Source organism: Pseudophryne corroboree, chromosome 6 (genome assembly GCF_028390025.1).
Source record: "Pseudophryne corroboree isolate aPseCor3 chromosome 6, aPseCor3.hap2, whole genome shotgun sequence".
Classification (NCBI taxonomy): Eukaryota; Metazoa; Chordata; class Amphibia; order Anura; family Myobatrachidae; genus Pseudophryne; species Pseudophryne corroboree.
Window position 1 is genome coordinate 621,119,707 of NC_086449.1, and position 18,481 is coordinate 621,138,187.

The 18,481-nt window shown below is 44.5% G+C and overlaps 1 protein-coding gene and 1 pseudogene across 2 annotated transcripts in view; both read right to left on the bottom strand.

Annotated features, from left to right (window-relative positions):
- Positions 1 to 18,481, bottom strand: part of STK32A (serine/threonine kinase 32A) — a 523,510-nt gene that overhangs the window by 71,546 nt on the left and 433,483 nt on the right. For both annotated transcript variants that reach the window (XM_063928099.1, XM_063928098.1), the window contains one exon: positions 5,152 to 5,249. In XM_063928099.1, the coding sequence (XP_063784169.1) occupies positions 5,152 to 5,249 (98 nt within the window). The remainder of the gene's footprint in view (positions 1 to 5,151; positions 5,250 to 18,481) is intronic.
- On the bottom strand, positions 17,704 to 17,821 carry LOC134937708 (5S ribosomal RNA; annotated as a pseudogene).

The following is an 18,481-nucleotide window of genomic DNA, read 5'->3' on the forward strand; positions in this document are numbered from 1 at the left end:
GGAATGCCAATAGTCCTGCAGGCCATGTCACTGGCAAGTCTGACGAGTCCTCTCCTGCCTGGGATTCCTCCGATGCATCCTTGAGTGTAACGCCTACTGCTGCTGGCGCTGCTGTTGTTGCTGCTGGGAGTCGATCGTCATCCCAGAGGGGAAGTCGGAAGACCACTTGTACTACTTCCAGTAAGCAATTGACTGTCCAACAGTCCTTTGCGAGGAAGATGAAATATCACAGCAGTCATCCTGCTGCAAAGCGGATAACTCAGGCCTTGGCAGCCTGGGCGGTGAGAAACGTGGTTCCGGTATCCACCGTTAATTCAGAGGCAACTAGAGACTTGATTGAGGTACTGTGTCCCCGGTACCAAATACCATCTAGGTTCCATTTCTCTTGGCAGGCGATACCGAAAATGTACACAGACCTCAGAAAAAGAGTCACCAGTGTCCTAAAAAATGCAGTTGTACCCCATGTCCACTTAACCACGGACATGTGGACAAGTGGAGCAGGGCAGACTCAGGACTATATGACTGTGACAGCCCACTGGGTAGATGTATTGCCTCCCGCAGCAAGAACAGCAGCGGCGGCACCAGTAGCAGCATCTCGCAAAACGCCAACTCGTTCCTAGGCAGGCTACGCTTTGTATCACCGCTTTCCAGAAGAGGCACACAGCTGACAACCTCTTACGGAAACTGAGGAACATCATCGCAGAATGGCTTACCCCAATTGGACTCTCCTGGGGATTTGTGACATCGGACAACGCCACCAATATTGTGCGTGCATTACATCTGGGCAAATTCCAGCACGTCCCATGTTTTGCACATACATTGAATTTGGTGGTGCAGAATTATTTAAAAAACGACAGGGGCGTGCAAGAGATGCTGTCGGTGGCCCGAAGAATTGCGGGCCACTTTCGGCATTCAGCCACCGTGTGCCGAAGACTGGAGCACCACCAAACATTCCTGAACCTGCCCTGCCATCATCTGAAGCAAGAGGTGGTAACGAGGTGGAATTCAACCCTCTATATGCTTCAGAGGATGGAGGAGCAGCAAAAGGCCATTCAAGCCTATACATCTGCCCACGATATAGGCAAAGGAGGGGGAATGCACCTGACTCAAGCGCAGTGGAGAATGATTTCAACGTTGTGCAAGGTTCTGCAACCCTTTGAACTTGCCACACGTGAAGTCAGTTCATACACTGCCAGCCTGAGTCAGGTCATTCCCCTCATCAGGCTTTTGCAGAAGAAGCTGGAGACATTGAAGGAGGAGCTAAAACAGAGCGATTCCGCTAGGCATGTGGGACTTGTGGATGGAGCCCTTAATTCGCTTAACCAGGATTCACGGGTGATCAATCTGTTGAAATCAGAGCACCACCGTGCTCGATCATAGATTTAAAACCTACGTTGTATCTCTCTTTCCGGCAGTTACAAGTCTGCAGAGGTTCAAAGACCTGCTGGTGAGAAAATTGTCAAGTCAAGCGGAACGTGACCCGTCAACATCTCCTCCTTCACATTCTCCCGCAACTGGGGGTGCGAGGAAAAGGCTAAGAATTCCGAGCCCATCCGCTGGCGGTGATGCAGGGCAGTCTGGAGTGAGTGCTGACATCTGGTCCGGACTGAAGGACCTGCCAACGATTACTGACATGTCGTCTACTGTCACTGCATATGATTCTCTCACCATTGAAAGAATGGTGGAGGATTATATGACTGACCGCATCCAAGTAGGCACGTCAGACAGTCCGTACGTATACTGGCAGGAAAAAGAGGCAATTTGGAGGCCCTTTCACAAACTGGCTTTATTCTACCTAAGTTGCCCTCCCTCCAGTGTGTACTCCGAAAGAGTGTTTAGTGCAGCCGCTCACCTTGTCCGCAATCGGCGTACGAGGTTACTTCCAGAAAATGTGGAGAAGATGATGTTCATCAAAATGAATTATAATCAATTCCTCCGTGGAGACATTCACCAGTAGCAATTGCCTCCAGAAAGTACACAGGGATCTGAGATGGTGGATTCCAGTGGGGACGAATTAATCATCTGTGAGGAGGGGGATGTACACAGTGAAAGGGGTGAGGAATCGGAGGATGATGATGAGGTGGACATCTTGCCTCTGTAGAGCCAGTTTGTGCAAGGAGAGATTGATTGCTTATTTTTTGGTGGGGGCCCAAACCAACCAGTCATTTCAGTCACAGTCGTGTGGCAGACCCTGTCGCTGAAATGATGGGTTCTTTAAAGTGAGCATGTCCTGTTTATACAACATAAGGGTGGGTGGGAGGGCCCAAGGACAATTCCATCTTGCACCTCTTTTTTCTTTCATTTTTCTTTGCATCATGTGCTGTTTGGGGACAATTTTTTTGAAGTGCCATCCTGCCTGACACTGCAGTGCCACTCCTAGATGGGCCAGGTGTTTGTGTCGGCCACTTGGGTCGCTTAGCTTAGTCACAAAGCTACCTCATTGCGCCTCTTTTTTTCTTTGCATCATGTGCTGTTTGGGGACTATTTTTTGAAGTGCCATCCTGTCTGACACTGCAATGCCACTCCTAGATGGGCCAGGTGTTTGTGTCGGCCACTTGGGTCGCTTAGCTTAGTCACACAGCTACCTCATTGCGCCTCTTTTTTTCTTTGCATCATGTGCTGTTTGGGGACAATTTTTTAAATCTGCCATCCTGTCTGACACTGCAGTGCCACTCCTAGATGGGCCAGGTGTTTGTGTCGGCCACTTGGGTCGCTTAGCTTAGTCACACAGCTACCTCATTGCGCCTCTTTTTTTCTTTGCATCATGTGCTGTTTGGGGACAATTTTTTTAATCTGCCATCCTGTTTGACACTGCAGTGCCACTCCTAGATGGGCCAGGTGTTTGTGTCGGCCACTTGGGTCGCTTAGCTTAGTCACACAGCTACCTCATTGCGCCTCTTTTTTTCTTTGCATCATGTGCTGTTTGGGGACTATTTTTTGAAGTGCCATCCTGTCTGACACTGCAATGCCACTCCTAGATGGGCCAGGTGTTTGTGTCGGCCACTTGGGTCGCTTAGCTTAGTCACACAGCTACCTCATTGCACCCCTTTTTTTCTTTGCATCATGTGCTGTTTGGGGACTATTTTTTTGAAGTGCCATCCTGCCTGACACTGCAGTGCCACTCCTAGATGGGCCAGGTGTTTGTGTCGGCCACTTGTGTCGCTTAGCTTAGCCATCCAGCGACCTCGGTGCAAATTTTAGGACTAAAAATAATATTGTGAGGTGTGAGGTGTTCAGAATAGACTGAAAATGAGTGTAAATTATGGTTATTGAGGTTAATAATACTATGGGATCAAAATGACCCCCAAATTCTATTTTTTAAGCTGTTTTTGAGGGTTTTTTGTAAAAAAAAAAAACCAAATCCAAAACACACCCGAATCCGACAAAAAATTTTCAGGGAGGTTTTGCCAAAACGCGTCCGAATCCAAAACACGGCCGCGGAACCGAATCCAAAACCAAAACACAAAACCCGAAAAATGTCCGGTGCACATCACTAATTACGCACCGTACTCACATGTGCGGTGTGTGTAAGATGTCCATAAAGGTATCTTTTTCCTCCTTAGCTCCAATCGGTACCGGCCTTCTTCTTATCTCTTTAGCGGCCCCTCATGGGAATAAAGAGGAACAGACACGGGTGGAAACCCCAATGGTGTAATACGTTCGGTATATTGTAATTAAAACAGAAGTAGGAAAACTGAAGTAATGATGTTAATCCTATTTCTAGTGGAGGACGTACCGTACTTACATAAAATAACTCCTATAAAGTTATCTTTCAAAGAAACAGAATAGCAGAAGGGTGAGGCGTACCACGAACTCACGTTCTGTAGATGTTATCAAGACACATCAAGGTTTCTTTAGGGGGCAGCTTCTTACTTCTTCTCTATGGTGTTCTCGTCGGGACCACAGGATCCAGAAAAACCCACAGAGGATAAGCTCTTATGAGAATGTATCCGTTTTATTCACAATCAATGTCATAAAATAAGTAAAAGCTTCTTGAACATGGATCACCATGCATGAATAATGAAGAGAAACATCCCAATACTAAGAGGTAGTTGTTAAAAAACACAGTCCTGGGGTGTGGTAAGTCCGGACTCTCACACTCCTCAGAACTGATCTCCTGAGTACCGGGGTGAACCTCCTTAACCACCAACGCGTTTCGACTGGAGAGTCTTTGTTCCACCCGTGTCTGTTCCTCTTTATTCCCATGAGGAGCCGCTAAAGAGAAAAGAAGAAGGCCGGTACCGATTGGAGCTAAGGAGGAAAAAGATACCTATATGGACATCTTACACACACCGTACATGTGAGTACGGTGCGTACCTATAAGAAGTTTTCCAGTTACTTCTTCACGACTTACACCCATCAATCATTGTCAGTTAAGATCCCCTATACCATTGACCCTGAACATACAGGCTGTTAGTACAGATGTATCCACATTTATCTTGACGGTTAATAGGATTAACTGTGACTGGCCAGTCAGACTTAATCCCCTGCTGTAATGACTTAATCCCCTGCTGTATTGTTCTCTGTATTGTATTGCAGTTGAGAACAATAGCTGAAGGGTTTATGCTAATAAATCATGTTGTGACTAGGTACAGAAAACTACTCAAGATAACGGTGGATACATCTGTAGTTTTCGCTTCGGGACTCTGAAATTTGGGACTCTGACTTTGTGATACACTATCCATTCAAGGACTTGCTGATAGCGCAGCGGAAGGCGGACTCTTATGTTTGTTTATAAATTGTGTTGTTGGAGATAGAGTGACATCTCCCTGTACGCCCTCACTGCAGCCATCTATGGGTGCAGTAGATCCTCAATATCCATTTTTTCTTGTATCTGTGTGCAGATGTGTGCTAAAGAGCTGACACCATCACAATATTGTGTTTCATTTCTCCAGGTACATAAAAAGAAACCAACTGCTTGGGGCCCAGCAAAAGCGACACAAACATGAGCGCAACATACATAAAAGCAACAACCCACATTTATGCATGACACATGTGCAGACGGTGGTAAAACAAACACATTGTATAATTTTGTTGAAGTTGTTTCCTATGATGATACCCTAATAGTGTATATATAATGTCTATAATAGCAATCTGCATATCAAAAAGAGAAAAAAAAAACAGAATTAAATATATACATGCTGATCTTACCCTGCCTCTTAGAAGTTCATATGCTGTAACTCCTAAGGACCACCAGTCAACAGCAAAAGAATAACAAATTTGATCTCTTGGGTAGAACATTTCTGGAGCTGTGAACAGCCAAAAGGTATTATAATAACAACAACAACAATAATAATAATAATAATAATAATAATAACTAACAATAATAATAATAATAATAATAATAATAATAATAATAAAAAATAATAATCATAATAATATATTTCTAAACATTTATAAAAAAAAGCAATATTAGAATAAAGTACAACTGGCACCAATAATACAGTATTACCGAATAATATTAATATTGATCATGTAAGATTACAACCATAGCCTATATTCCTGATATTACAGTAAATACAGTAGTATAGCCACTGTACACAGTGCTGGGTGTTACTATAAGAAATGTGATGCTTCTGTAAGACGTGAGAAAAGTAATGCAATACGGGAATTTGGCCGTGATGTGTAAGCACGCATCACGGCAGTGACTTGGGGAGCCTGGGGGTGCCCCCACGTTTAGACAATGCTACCTCTATGGTAGCGTCTAATTGCCCTTCGTGGAGAGGACCTTTCCCATAAGCCCCTGGGTCCATGTCACCAACTATTAGGAATAGTAACCTGTGGCAAAAGAAGCGGAGCAAGACACTGAGCCCGAAGCATGGCGAGCGAAGCGAGCCCGTGAGGGTATAATGGTGCATAGAAAAAACAAAATAACCTCAGTCAAACGGAGAATGGATAAAACATTAAAGTGCTGTAAGGGCGGAAGTTCTCATCTGCCCTCTCGTGCTGTCACTTCCTGGTCCTGTTCACGAAGAGAACATAGACACAACCCTACCTCTATGGGCTTCGGGTACGACTATACAGGCATGCTACACACGGCAAACTAATAGCAGGTGCGAATAGTCACAGCTTGGATGAGGCTGGCTACATCTGTATAGTGTGACTAGTAATTACAAGACTTATTCACACTCCGGAAGGACCCTGTATATATATGTTGTGATTGAACAATGGCAGCTGCTGAATGCACAGTACACAGTCCGCATTATGGAATTGGCTACATATTTGAAGTATTTAGACATAGCTTTAGCAGGTCTTAAGTAACTTTTAAAGAACCATGACTACATTCTACTACTACTAGGAGAGGAAGAGAAAGGAAGGGAAGGGACACAAATAAAGAAGTTACCTTTGCTTAGGAGGATGATAAACAGCTTATTGGCAAATTAGGGATACCTGGGATTCATTACAGAATGCCTGGGGTTACTTTAATACCTGGAACCGCCACATGTGTGTGGTCAGCAGGCTGCGCATGCGTACAATCATGGCCCTGGCTCCCAAAGTAGAAGTGATATGATGGCTTTTGTGATCATTACACTTCTTATTTATTACAGGGAGCCTTTTTCGGAGCCCCTGCATTTGATGAATAGTACATTTGGGCAATCTATAATCTCTTATTGCCACAAACAGCGGCAGTAAAATTATAATTAGTGATTCTGAATTAGTTGTATGCCCGAGTCTCAAAATTCCTCCAATCAACTTCATAGTGCATAATTTTGTATATATAGGTGTCATAGTATATTATACTACACTATAATGCATCACCACTGCAGCAAATGCTAAACAGCAATGGCCACTTAAACGTGAACTGAGCTTTTACCTTATTGTAAATGCCATGAAGACCCCTATTTACGTATTAATCTTTGGTGCCTAAGAGTATTACATACCCTCCAACTGTACCTTTTTAATAGGTACAGTGCCTTTTTTTTATGGTCTGTACCGATTTTTGGCTCTCTAAACTTCCATTAAAAGTATAGGAAAAGGCCTTTACCCATGGCCATGCCCCCTTTTCTAATTTGTACCGATTTTTATGTGTAAAATGTTGGAGGGTATGGTATTATCATCTTTTAGATCTTTCAAATCAAAAGAAAAAGCAAACCCACACTCCCGCCAACAGCTCCTGAATAAAAGTTGGCACTTATCAGCCATACAGAAAATCTCTGCTTATGTGCATGGTACCTCTCACAAATTCCCCCAGGTTCTGTGTGCTTGGTTTGTCTATCAGTGCTGTACACCCCACAGAGCCCTTCCTTCAGACTTATTAGACCTTTTGTTTTAATTATTTTAGGGTCTCTCTCTATTTTAATTTTCTTTGCAAAGCTGTTTTACTTCCCTCCACTATTTTACAGATGTGTCCTCGATATGCCATGCAGCGTGAGATGCCTGGTGCAAGTGAGCCGCCAGGTCCTGTGCAAGTCTGCTAGTGTTGGTACTCTTTTTGTCCGAAAAAGGCAAACCATCTGCACTGGACATTTCTATAGCTATTGTTTTATTTTGCTGCATTTTATGGATTTCACAGAAATTGGTCTTAAATAGACCCATAAAGGTTTTTTTTTTTTTTTAAACCAGACATGGTCCCATGCATTGCCTGTGTTTTGGGGGGGAAAGTGTGTGTGTGGGGGTTAGACTCTCTCACTTTCCTTCTCTCTCTCTCTTTCTTAAAAGCACTCCTCCTCAGACTTTTCTACCCTTTCCCTCATTCCCCCATCTCCCTGAACTTCTACTTCTCTTTCGTCACAAGATTTTATTTTCTAGATTGTAAGCATTACATTACATGGTCTATTTTGTGTGCTGCCTGTGCATCCCAGTGTGCCTTATATATTTCATCGACACTGTTAGTCGTGTATGACGCTAGAAGTTGATTTTCTAGTGTGTCTTTGTTTTCATCATGAGATGGCAAGTGATGAGTAAGTATGGGAAGTAACAGTAGATGTGTGTTATGCCAGCAATCTATAGAAGCAGCAATACTGGCACGATGGGTGAGAGTAAAGTAGTCAGTGTACCGGACTTCTCTCTCTGTCCACTTTTCTTATGAGCAAGAACTTCCAAATGTTAAGTTATTACAGACAATTGATATCCTTGGTTAAAAAAATGTGGTTGTAAAAGTTTATATGGATCTGAATCTGAGATGTACGCTAATGCATTCTCAGCTGAAGTTTGTATACAGCTACTGTGCAAATCGGGATCCCGGCGGTCACCATGCCGATGCCAGGATCACGCCCGCTTACCAACACGACAGTTGACATGCCGACTGATAGGGACTATTCCCACTCGTGAGTGTCCACGACACCCATAAAGTGGGAATAGAACCTGTGGCCCGCAAGGGGCTTTGTTGCGCTCAACCTCCGCCGGCATTCTGCTGCCGGGATTACGGGCTCAGGATGCTGACCGCTGGAATCCTCAGTGTCGGTCTCCTAGCCCCAACCCTTCCAAATATATGCTAATGCTGCAGCAGCCTGGATATGGACTGAGGCACCCACCAGCGGCCTCGTAATTAGAGATGAGCGGGTTCGGTTCCTCGGAATCCGAACCCGCCCGAACTTCATGTTTTTTTTCACGGGTCCGAGCGACTCGGATCTTCCCGCCTTGCTCGGTTAACCCGAGCGCGCCCGAACGTCATCATGACGCTGTCGGATTCTCGCGAGGCTCGGATTCTATCGCGAGACTCGGATTCTATATAAGGAGCCGCGCGTCGCCGCCATTTTCACTCGTGCATTGAGATTGATAGGGAGAGGACGTGTCTGGCGTCCTCTCCATTAGAATAGAGATAGATTAGATAGAGAGAGAGAGATTGTGCAGAGTCGCAGACAGAGTTAGTTTACCACAGTCAGTGACCAGTGCAGTTGCTAGTTAACTTTTATTTAATATAATATATCCGTTCACTTCTCTCTGCTATATCCGTTCTCTGCCTGAAAAAAAAAACGATACACAGCACAGTCAGTCACACAGTGTGACTCAGTCTGTGTGCACTCAGCTCAGCCCAGTGTGCTGCACAGTCATCAATGTATAAATTAAAAGCTTATAATTAATTGTGGGGGAGACTGGGGAGCACTGCAGGTTGTTAGCAGGAGCCAGGAGTACAATTATATTAATTAACAGTGCACACTTTTGCTGCAGGAGTGGTGACCAGTGCCTGACCACCAGTATAGTATTGTTGTATACTACTAATATCTCTTTAAATATCAACCAGTCTATATTAGCAGCAGACACAGTACAGTGCGGTAGTTCACGGCTGTGGCTACCTCTGTGTCGGCACACGGCAGGCAGTCCGTCCGACCAGAATTGTATTATTTATTATTATATACCTACCACCTAACCGTGGTTTTTTTTTCATTCTTTATACCGTCATAGTGTCATCCTAATTGTTACGAGTATACTACTATCTCTTTATCAACCAGTGTACAGTGCGGTAGTTCACGGCTGTGGCTACCTCTGTGTCGGCACACGGCAGGCAGTCCGTCCGACCAGAATTGTATTATTTATTATTATATACCTACCACCTAACCGTGGTTTTTTTTTCATTCTTTATACCGTCATAGTGTCATCCTAATTGTTACGAGTATACTACTATCTCTTTATCAACCAGTGTACAGTGCGGTAGTTCACGGCTGTGGCTACCTCTGTGTCGGCACACGGCAGGCAGTCCGTCCGACCAGAATTGTATTATTTATTATTATATACCTACCACCTAACCGTGGTTTTTTTTTTCATTCTTTATACCGTCATAGTGTCATCCTAATTGTTACGAGTATACTACTATCTCTTTATCAACCAGTGTACAGTGCGGTAGTTCACGGCTGTGGCTACCTCTGTGTCGGCACACGGCAGGCAGTCCGTCCGACCAGAATTGTATTATTTATTATTATATACCTACCACCTAACCGTGGTTTTTTTTTTCATTCTTTATACCGTCATAGTGTCATCCTAATTGTTACGAGTATACTACTATCTCTTTATCAACCAGTGTACAGTGCGGTAGTTCACGGCTGTGGCTACCTCTGTGTCGGCACACGGCAGGCAGTCCGTCCGACCAGAATTGTATTATTTATTATTATATACCTACCACCTAACCGTGGTTTTTTTTTCATTCTTTATACCGTCATAGTGTCATCCTAATTGTTACGAGTATACTACTATCTCTTTATCAACCAGTGTACAGTGCGGTAGTTCACGGCTGTGGCTACCTCTGTGTCGGCACACGGCAGGCAGTCCGTCCGACCAGAATTGTATTATTTATTATTATATACCTACCACCTAACCGTGGTTTTTTTTTCATTCTTTATACCGTCATAGTGTCATCCTAATTGTTACGAGTATACTACTATCTCTTTATCAACCAGTGTACAGTGCGGTAGTTCACGGCTGTGGCTACCTCTGTGTCGGCACACGGCAGGCAGTCCGTCCGACCAGAATTGTATTATTTATTATTATATACCTACCACCTAACCGTGGTTTTTTTTTCATTCTTTATACCGTCATAGTGTCATCCTAATTGTTACGAGTATACTACTATCTCTTTATCAACCAGTGTACAGTGCGGTAGTTCACGGCTGTGGCTACCTCTGTGTCGGCACACGGCAGGCAGTCCGTCCGACCAGAATTGTATTATTTATTATTATATACCTACCACCTAACCGTGGTTTTTTTTTTCATTCTTTATACCGTCATAGTGTCATCCTAATTGTTACGAGTATACTACTATCTCTTTATCAACCAGTGTACAGTGCGGTAGTTCACGGCTGTGGCTACCTCTGTGTCGGCACACGGCAGGCAGTCCGTCCGACCAGAATTGTATTATTTATTATTATATACCTACCACCTAACCGTGGTTTTTTTTTCATTCTTTATACCGTCATAGTGTCATCCTAATTGTTACGAGTATACTACTATCTCTTTATCAACCAGTGTACAGTGCGGTAGTTCACGGCTGTGGCTACCTCTGTGTCGGCAGTCGGCAGGCAGTCCGTCCATCCATAATTGTATTATTATTATAATATATACCACCTAACCGTGGTTTTTTTATACCACCTAACCGTGGCAGTCCGTCCATAATTGTATACTAGTATCCAATCCATCCATCTCCATTGTTTACCTGAGGTGCCTTTTAGTTCTGCCTATAAAATATGGAGAACAAAAAAGTTGAGGTTCCAAAATTAGGGAAAGATCAAGATCCACTTCCACCTCGTGCTGAAGCTGCTGCCACTAGTCATGGCCGAGACGATGAAATGCCAGCAACGTCGTCTGCCAAGGCCGATGCCCAATGTCATAGTACAGAGCATGTCAAATCCAAAACACCAAATATCAGAAAAAAAAGGACTCCAAAACCTAAAATAAAATTGTCGGAGGAGAAGCGTAAACTTGCCAATATGCCATTTACCACACGGAGTGGCAAGGAACGGCTGAGGCCCTGGCCTATGTTCATGGCTAGTGGTTCAGCTTCACATGAGGATGGAAGCACTCAGCCTCTCGCTAGAAAACTGAAAAGACTCAAGCTGGCAAAAGCACCGCAAAGAACTGTGCGTTCTTTGAAATCCCAAATCCACAAGGAGAGTCCAATTGTGTCGTTTGCGATGCCTGACCTTCCCAACACTGGACGTGAAGAGCATGCGCCTTCCACTATTTGCATGCCCCCTGCAAGTGCTGGAAGGAGCACCCGCAGTCCAGTTCCTGATAGTCAGATTGAAGATGTCAGTGTTGAAGTACACCAGGATGAGGAGGATATGGGTGTTGCTGGCGCTGGGGAGGAAATTGACCAGGAGGATTCTGATGGTGAGGTGGCTTGTTTAAGTCAGGCACCCGGGGAGACACCTGTTGTCCGTGGGAGGAATATGGCCGTTGACATGCCAGGTGAAAATACCAAAAAAATCAGCTCTTCGGTGTGGAGGTATTTCACCACAAATGCGGACAACAGGTGTCAAGCCGTGTGTTCCCTTTGTCAAGCTGTAATAAGTAGGGGTAAGGACGTTAACCACCTCGGAACATCCTCCCTTATACGTCACCTGCAGCGCATTCATAATAAGTCAGTGACAAGTTCAAAAACTTTGGCCGACAGCGGAAGCAGTCCACTGACCAGTAAATCCCTTCCTCTTGTAACCAAGCTCACGCAAACCACCCCACCAACTCCCTCAGTGTCAATTTCCTCCTTCCCCAGGAATGCCAATAGTCCTGCAGGCCATGTCACTGGCAAGTCTGACGAGTCCTCTCCTGCCTGGGATTCCTCCGATGCATCCTTGCGTGTAACGCCTACTGCTGCTGGCGCTGCTGTTGTTGCCGCTGGGAGTCGATGGTCATCCCAGAGGGGAAGTCGTAAGCCCACTTGTACTACTTCCAGTAAGCAATTGACTGTTCAACAGTCCTTTGCGAGGAAGATGAAATATCACAGCAGTCATCCTACTGCAAAGCGGATAACTGAGGCCTTGGCATCCTGGGTGGTGAGAAACGTGGTTCCGGTATCCATCATTACTGCAGAGCCAACTAGAGACTTGTTGGAGGTACTGTGTCCCCGGTACCAAATACCATCTAGGTTCCATTTCTCTAGGCAGGCGATACCGAAAATGTACACAGACCTCAGAAAAAGAGTCACCAGTGTCCTAAAAAATGCAGCTGTACCCAATGTCCACTTAACCACGGACATGTGGACAAGTGGAGCAGGGCAGGGTCAGGACTATATGACTGTGACAGCCCACTGGGTAGATGTATGGACTCCCGCCGCAAGAACAGCAGCGGCGGCACCAGTAGCAGCATCTCGCAAACGCCAACTCTTTCCTAGGCAGGCTACGCTTTGTATCACCGCTTTCCAGAATACGCACACAGCTGAAAACCTCTTACGGCAACTGAGGAAGATCATCGCGGAATGGCTTACCCCAATTGGACTCTCCTGTGGATTTGTGGCATCGGACAACGCCAGCAATATTGTGTGTGCATTAAATCTGGGCCAATTCCAGCACGTCCCATGTTTTGCACATACCTTGAATTTGGTGGTGCAGAATTTTTTAAAAAACGACAGGGCCGTGCAAGAGATGCTGTCGGTGGCCAGAAGAATTGCGGGACACTTTCGGCGTACAGGCACCACGTACAGAAAACTGGAGCACCACCAAAAACTACTGAACCTGCCCTGCCATCATCTGAAGCAAGAAGTGGTAACGAGGTGGAATTCAACCCTCTATATGCTTCAGAGGTTGGAGGAGCAGCAAAAGGCCATTCAAGCCTATACAATTGAGCACGATATAGTAGGTGGAATGCACCTGTCTCAAGTGCAGTGGAGAATGATTTCAACGTTGTGCAAGGTTCTGATGCCCTTTGAACTTGCCACACGTGAAGTCAGTTCAGACACTGCCAGCCTGAGTCAGGTCATTCCCCTCATCAGGCTTTTGCAGAAGAAGCTGGAGGCATTGAAGGAGGAGCTAACACGGAGCGATTCCGCTAGGCATGTGGGACTTGTGGATGCAGCCCTTAATTCGCTTAACAAGGATTCACGGGTGGTCAATCTGTTGAAATCAGAGCACTACATTTTGGCCACCGTGCTCGATCCTAGATTTAAAGCCTACCTTGGATCTCTCTTTCCGGCAGACACAGGTCTGCTGGGGTTGAAAGACCTGCTGGTGACAAAATTGTCAAGTCAAGCGGAACGCGACCTGTCAACATCTCCTCCTTCACATTCTCCCGCAACTGGGGGTGCGAGGAAAAGGCTCAGAATTCCGAGCCCACCCGCTGGCGGTGATGCAGGGCAGTCTGGAGCGACTGCTGATGCTGACATCTGGTCCGGACTGAAGGACCTGACAACGATTACGGACATGTCGTCTACTGTCACTGCATATGATTCTCTCAACATTGATAGAATGGTGGAGGATTATATGAGTGACCGCATCCAAGTAGGCACGTCACACAGTCCGTACTTATACTGGCAGGAAAAAGAGGCAATTTGGAGGCCCTTGCACAAACTGGCTTTATTCTACCTAAGTTGCCCTCCCACAAGTGTGTACTCCGAAAGAGTGTTTAGTGCCGCCGCTCACCTTGTCAGCAATCGGCGTACGAGGTTACATCCAGAAAATGTGGAGAAGATGATGTTCATTAAAATGAATTATAATCAATTCCTCCGCGGAGACATTGACCAGCAGCAATTGCCTCCACAAAGTACACAGGGAGCTGAGATGGTGGATTCCAGTGGGGACGAATTGATAATCTGTGAGGAGGGGGATGTACACGGTGATATATCGGAGGGTGAAGATGAGGTGGACATCTTGCCTCTGTAGAGCCAGTTTGTGCAAGGAGAGATTAATTGCTTCTTTTTTGGGGGGGGTCCAAACCAACCCGTCATATCAGTCACAGTCGTGTGGCAGACCCTGTCACTGAAATGATGGGTTGGTTAAAGTGTGCATGTCCTGTTTTGTTTATACAACATAAGGGTGGGTGGGAGGGCCCAAGGATAATTCCATCTTGCACCTCTTTTTTCTTTTCTTTTTCTTTGCATCATGTGCTGATTGGGGTGGGTTTTTTGGAAGGGACACCCTGCGTGACACTGCAGTGCCACTCCTAGATGGGCCCGGTGTTTGTGTCGGCCACTAGGGTCGCTAATCTTACTCACACAGCTACCTCATTGCGCCTCTTTTTTTCTTTGCGTCATGTGCTGTTTGGGGAGGGTTTTTTGGAAGGGCCATCCTGCGTGACACTGCAGTGCCACTCCTAGATGGGCCCGGTGTTTGTGTCGGCCACTAGGGTCGCTAATCTTACTCACACAGCTACCTCATTGCGCCTCTTTTTTTCTTTGCGTCATGTGCTGTTTGGGGAGGGTTTTTTGGAAGGGACATCCTGCGTGACACTGCAGTGCCACTCCTAGATGGGCCCGGTGTTTGTGTCGGCCACTAGGGTCGCTTATCTTACTCACACAGCGACCTCGGTGCAAATTTTAGGACTAAAAATAATATTGTGAGGTGTGAGGTATTCAGAATAGACTGAAAATGAGTGTAAATTATGGTTTTTGAGGTTAATAATACTTTGGGATCAAAATGACCCCCAAATTCTATGATTTAAGCTGTTTTTTAGTGTTTTTTGAAAAAAACACCCGAATCCAAAACACACCCGAATCCGACAAAAAAAATTCGGTGAGGTTTTGCCAAAACGCGTTCGAACCCAAAACACGGCCGCGGAACCGAACCCAAAACCAAAACACAAAACCCGAAAAATTTCAGGCGCTCATCTCTACTCGTAATGCCCAGCGGCTGTGTATAAAGATGCAGCATCCATCACAGATCTGATTAACTATGGTGGAGCAGCATGCCATAGGAAGTAAGACACCAGAGCCACAGTGTTGGGTTTGCAATCGCAGGCTGAGACACATCCTGAAAACAGGTGCAACAAGCCTGCGTCTGAGTCACTGCAACCACATTCCTGTCCACTAATGGTCCCTGCCTGTCAGTCACTTTGTGAATAAATCCTCTCTGCCACCATCGAGGTACATACGCAGTGCGACTAAAGGTGGGTACACACTAATAGATATATCTGCAGATCAATTGATCAGCACATATATCTATGGATGTATCGGCCAGTGTGTTGAGCATACACACTGCCCGATCCGTCGTGGACGGACGTCATGAACTGGGCGGGCGTGTAAACACGCCCGCCCAGTTCAGCTGTCAATCACCGCCGGCCGCAGCAGCATGTGTACGTGCTGTCGGCCGACCGCCCCATACACACACAGCGACGCGCCAATATATCGGTAGATATATTGGCCGTCGGCTGTGCTGCGGGGCCGACGCATTACGTCTGTGAACAACGGAGTTCACAGATGTATCGGCCGTACACACTGGCCGACGGTCCCGCTATATATCGGCCGTTCAAGAGAACGGCCGATATATCGGCCAGTGTGTACGGGCCTTTAGACACATGTGCAGTCAGCAATTATCACTCGACTAGGAAAAAGTAGCCATTGTGCACAACTCTGAGTAAGGCATTATGAGCTTGTCTTTGTCCAACTTTTTCTTTGAGCACAATTCCTCATTTTTAATAATTATATTTATCTCATAAGTAAACTTCATGCCTTCAGGTGTCACAATTAGAGATAGTTTGGCAACTACAAGAGTAGTGGCTACAGGTCACCCCATGTTGTACTCTGCATGAAGTGTGCATATATATATATATATATATATATATATATACATACACACACACACACACACACACACACACACACATGTACATACACACACACAGTATATATATATATATCCTCCAAATAATAGAGTCACTCCTGGACTACCCACTCAGTGAAAAATCAAGGTGCTTTAATTTTCAACATTTCGGGGTACTGCCCCCCGTCATCAGGACACACATAACACACAGTGCAAAACAAACAGTGCTTAAATATATAAACTTACAGGTCCCCTGGGGTCTGCCAGCACCTAAGTAAAATACAGCAATGGTGTAGAGCTGTAAACAAAGAAATGGATAAAAAGAGTAGAGGTACGGCGATCAAAATGTGAAGCAAGGTAAATGTTCTATATGACCGTTTTAAAATGGAACCTAAAAGCCAGTAGCAATAAGAAGATATTTAATAAAATCTCACAAAGGAGCTGAACAAAATTATAAATCTAAAACAATTAAACAATGGAAAAAAAAACAAAAAAAAACAATGAATATCTGAGTCTGAAGGATAAAAAAAAACTTATCTCAGTGCACGGTGGAGGTCAATATAGTAGAGCCCAACGCGTTTCGTCCTATCTGGACTTCATCAAGGGGTGATATGAGGCTGGGACTGGGCTGGGTTTTACACCCCACCAAACAGGAACTAATTCTAACATCACATCCTGTTTCATTAATCCAGATGACTAAGGAAGAAACTATTACATAAGAGAAATATATAATATATATTAGGAGGCAGCGGTCTGGGCTTTCAGATGTCAATTCTAACCTAAAACAGTGTCCAAGCATAAAAAACAGTTTTAATAGTGTTTAGTAGTGACAGCGGTGATTCCCGCCCCACTTCCAGTATTCGCGGTGAACTTCTGCCCCACTTCCGGTAGTAGCGGTGAACTTCCGCCCCACTTTCGGCTCGTCACAGCGCCTGCATCACAGGATCCATAGTGTACTGTGCGTCTGGAACGCACCCTGGAACGCACAATGCAGTTCCTCGTCCTGAATATGTGTCACGTCAGACAAACTTAGTAGCTGGAGCGCATTCTGGAATGCAGAGGACTTTTCCTGTTCCTCTTATATCGGCACACATCGTTCATATTGGTGCAGAAGGATGTCAAATCATGATACATTTAGGGCTCCAGAGTCATGTGTTAGAGAAAATAAATATGTCAGTATTTTTTAGTTGTAATGCTCCAAAAGTATAACAGATGATAAAAAAATAGATACTTTAAATCAAAAAATACTAAAAATAAAAAAAAAATTACCACAAACGTACATGTACAGTATCTGATATTATGTTATGAATATTATTTAGAAGAAATAAAATTAAATATTATGAGTGAGGGAGAACAACATAGTATCACTTATATGTGAGGTGCAGTGTCTCATCTTATTATATTTATAATAGATGTGAGATTATAACTACTATATGTGAGGAATTAGTGACACACCCTATGGTGTAATTAATAATATAGAAATTGAGTGTTAATTTATGATTTACAGGTGCATGTAACCAACTACTAATCAGTGTCATAGCTATTACACAATTATATAAACCAGTGGCCGACGTTATCCATTTTCCTACAGTACCTGATATTCCCAGGTGGTCTCCCTCCCTGGTACTGATTGGGCCCAACACTGCTTAGCTTTAAGATCAGACGAGATTGGGTGTCACCAGTGTGGTTTGGCTGTACATATTATTAGTTGACATCAAGACACGAAGACCTGATTAAAAATTCTTTATTTATATAGAAATAAAATGAATGATAAGAGTGAATTTAAAAAACAGTGAATATTAAGGTAACCCAAGAGCAAAGAAACAGTGTTAGGAGTAAGTAAAGGATGGATACTGCACCTCATAGAAAAGGTGCAATCTCGTATCCTTCATGGAGACCGAAAGGGTGTTGTGTTTGTAGTTGGAATATCCAATACATCTCTCGTCTTGAGAGTTTGTTTGCCAAGTCGCTTCGTCTTTCCTCTAGACTGACGTATTCTATAGCCTTGAACGTCAGATCCTCAGAGTTTGAATTACTGTATGATGAGATCCAAAATGTCTGGGGACTGCATGACTGTCCAAATTATTCTTAGTACTCTGGATGTGTTCTTGGATCCTCATTTTTAAAGGTCTTTTTGTTTTTCCGACGTATTTCATTTTACAAGTGCACTCCAACAAATAAACAACAGACGTGGTGTTGCAATTCATAAAGTCCTTGATTTTGTATTCCTTATTTTCACCTATGTCACTAAAGTCTTTCTATTCCGGTGTACATATTTACAGACATTATACCTGCCACACTTGTATGATCCCGTGCATTTTGGCATGGCAGCATTTTGAACTGTCTTTTCCGTCAGCATA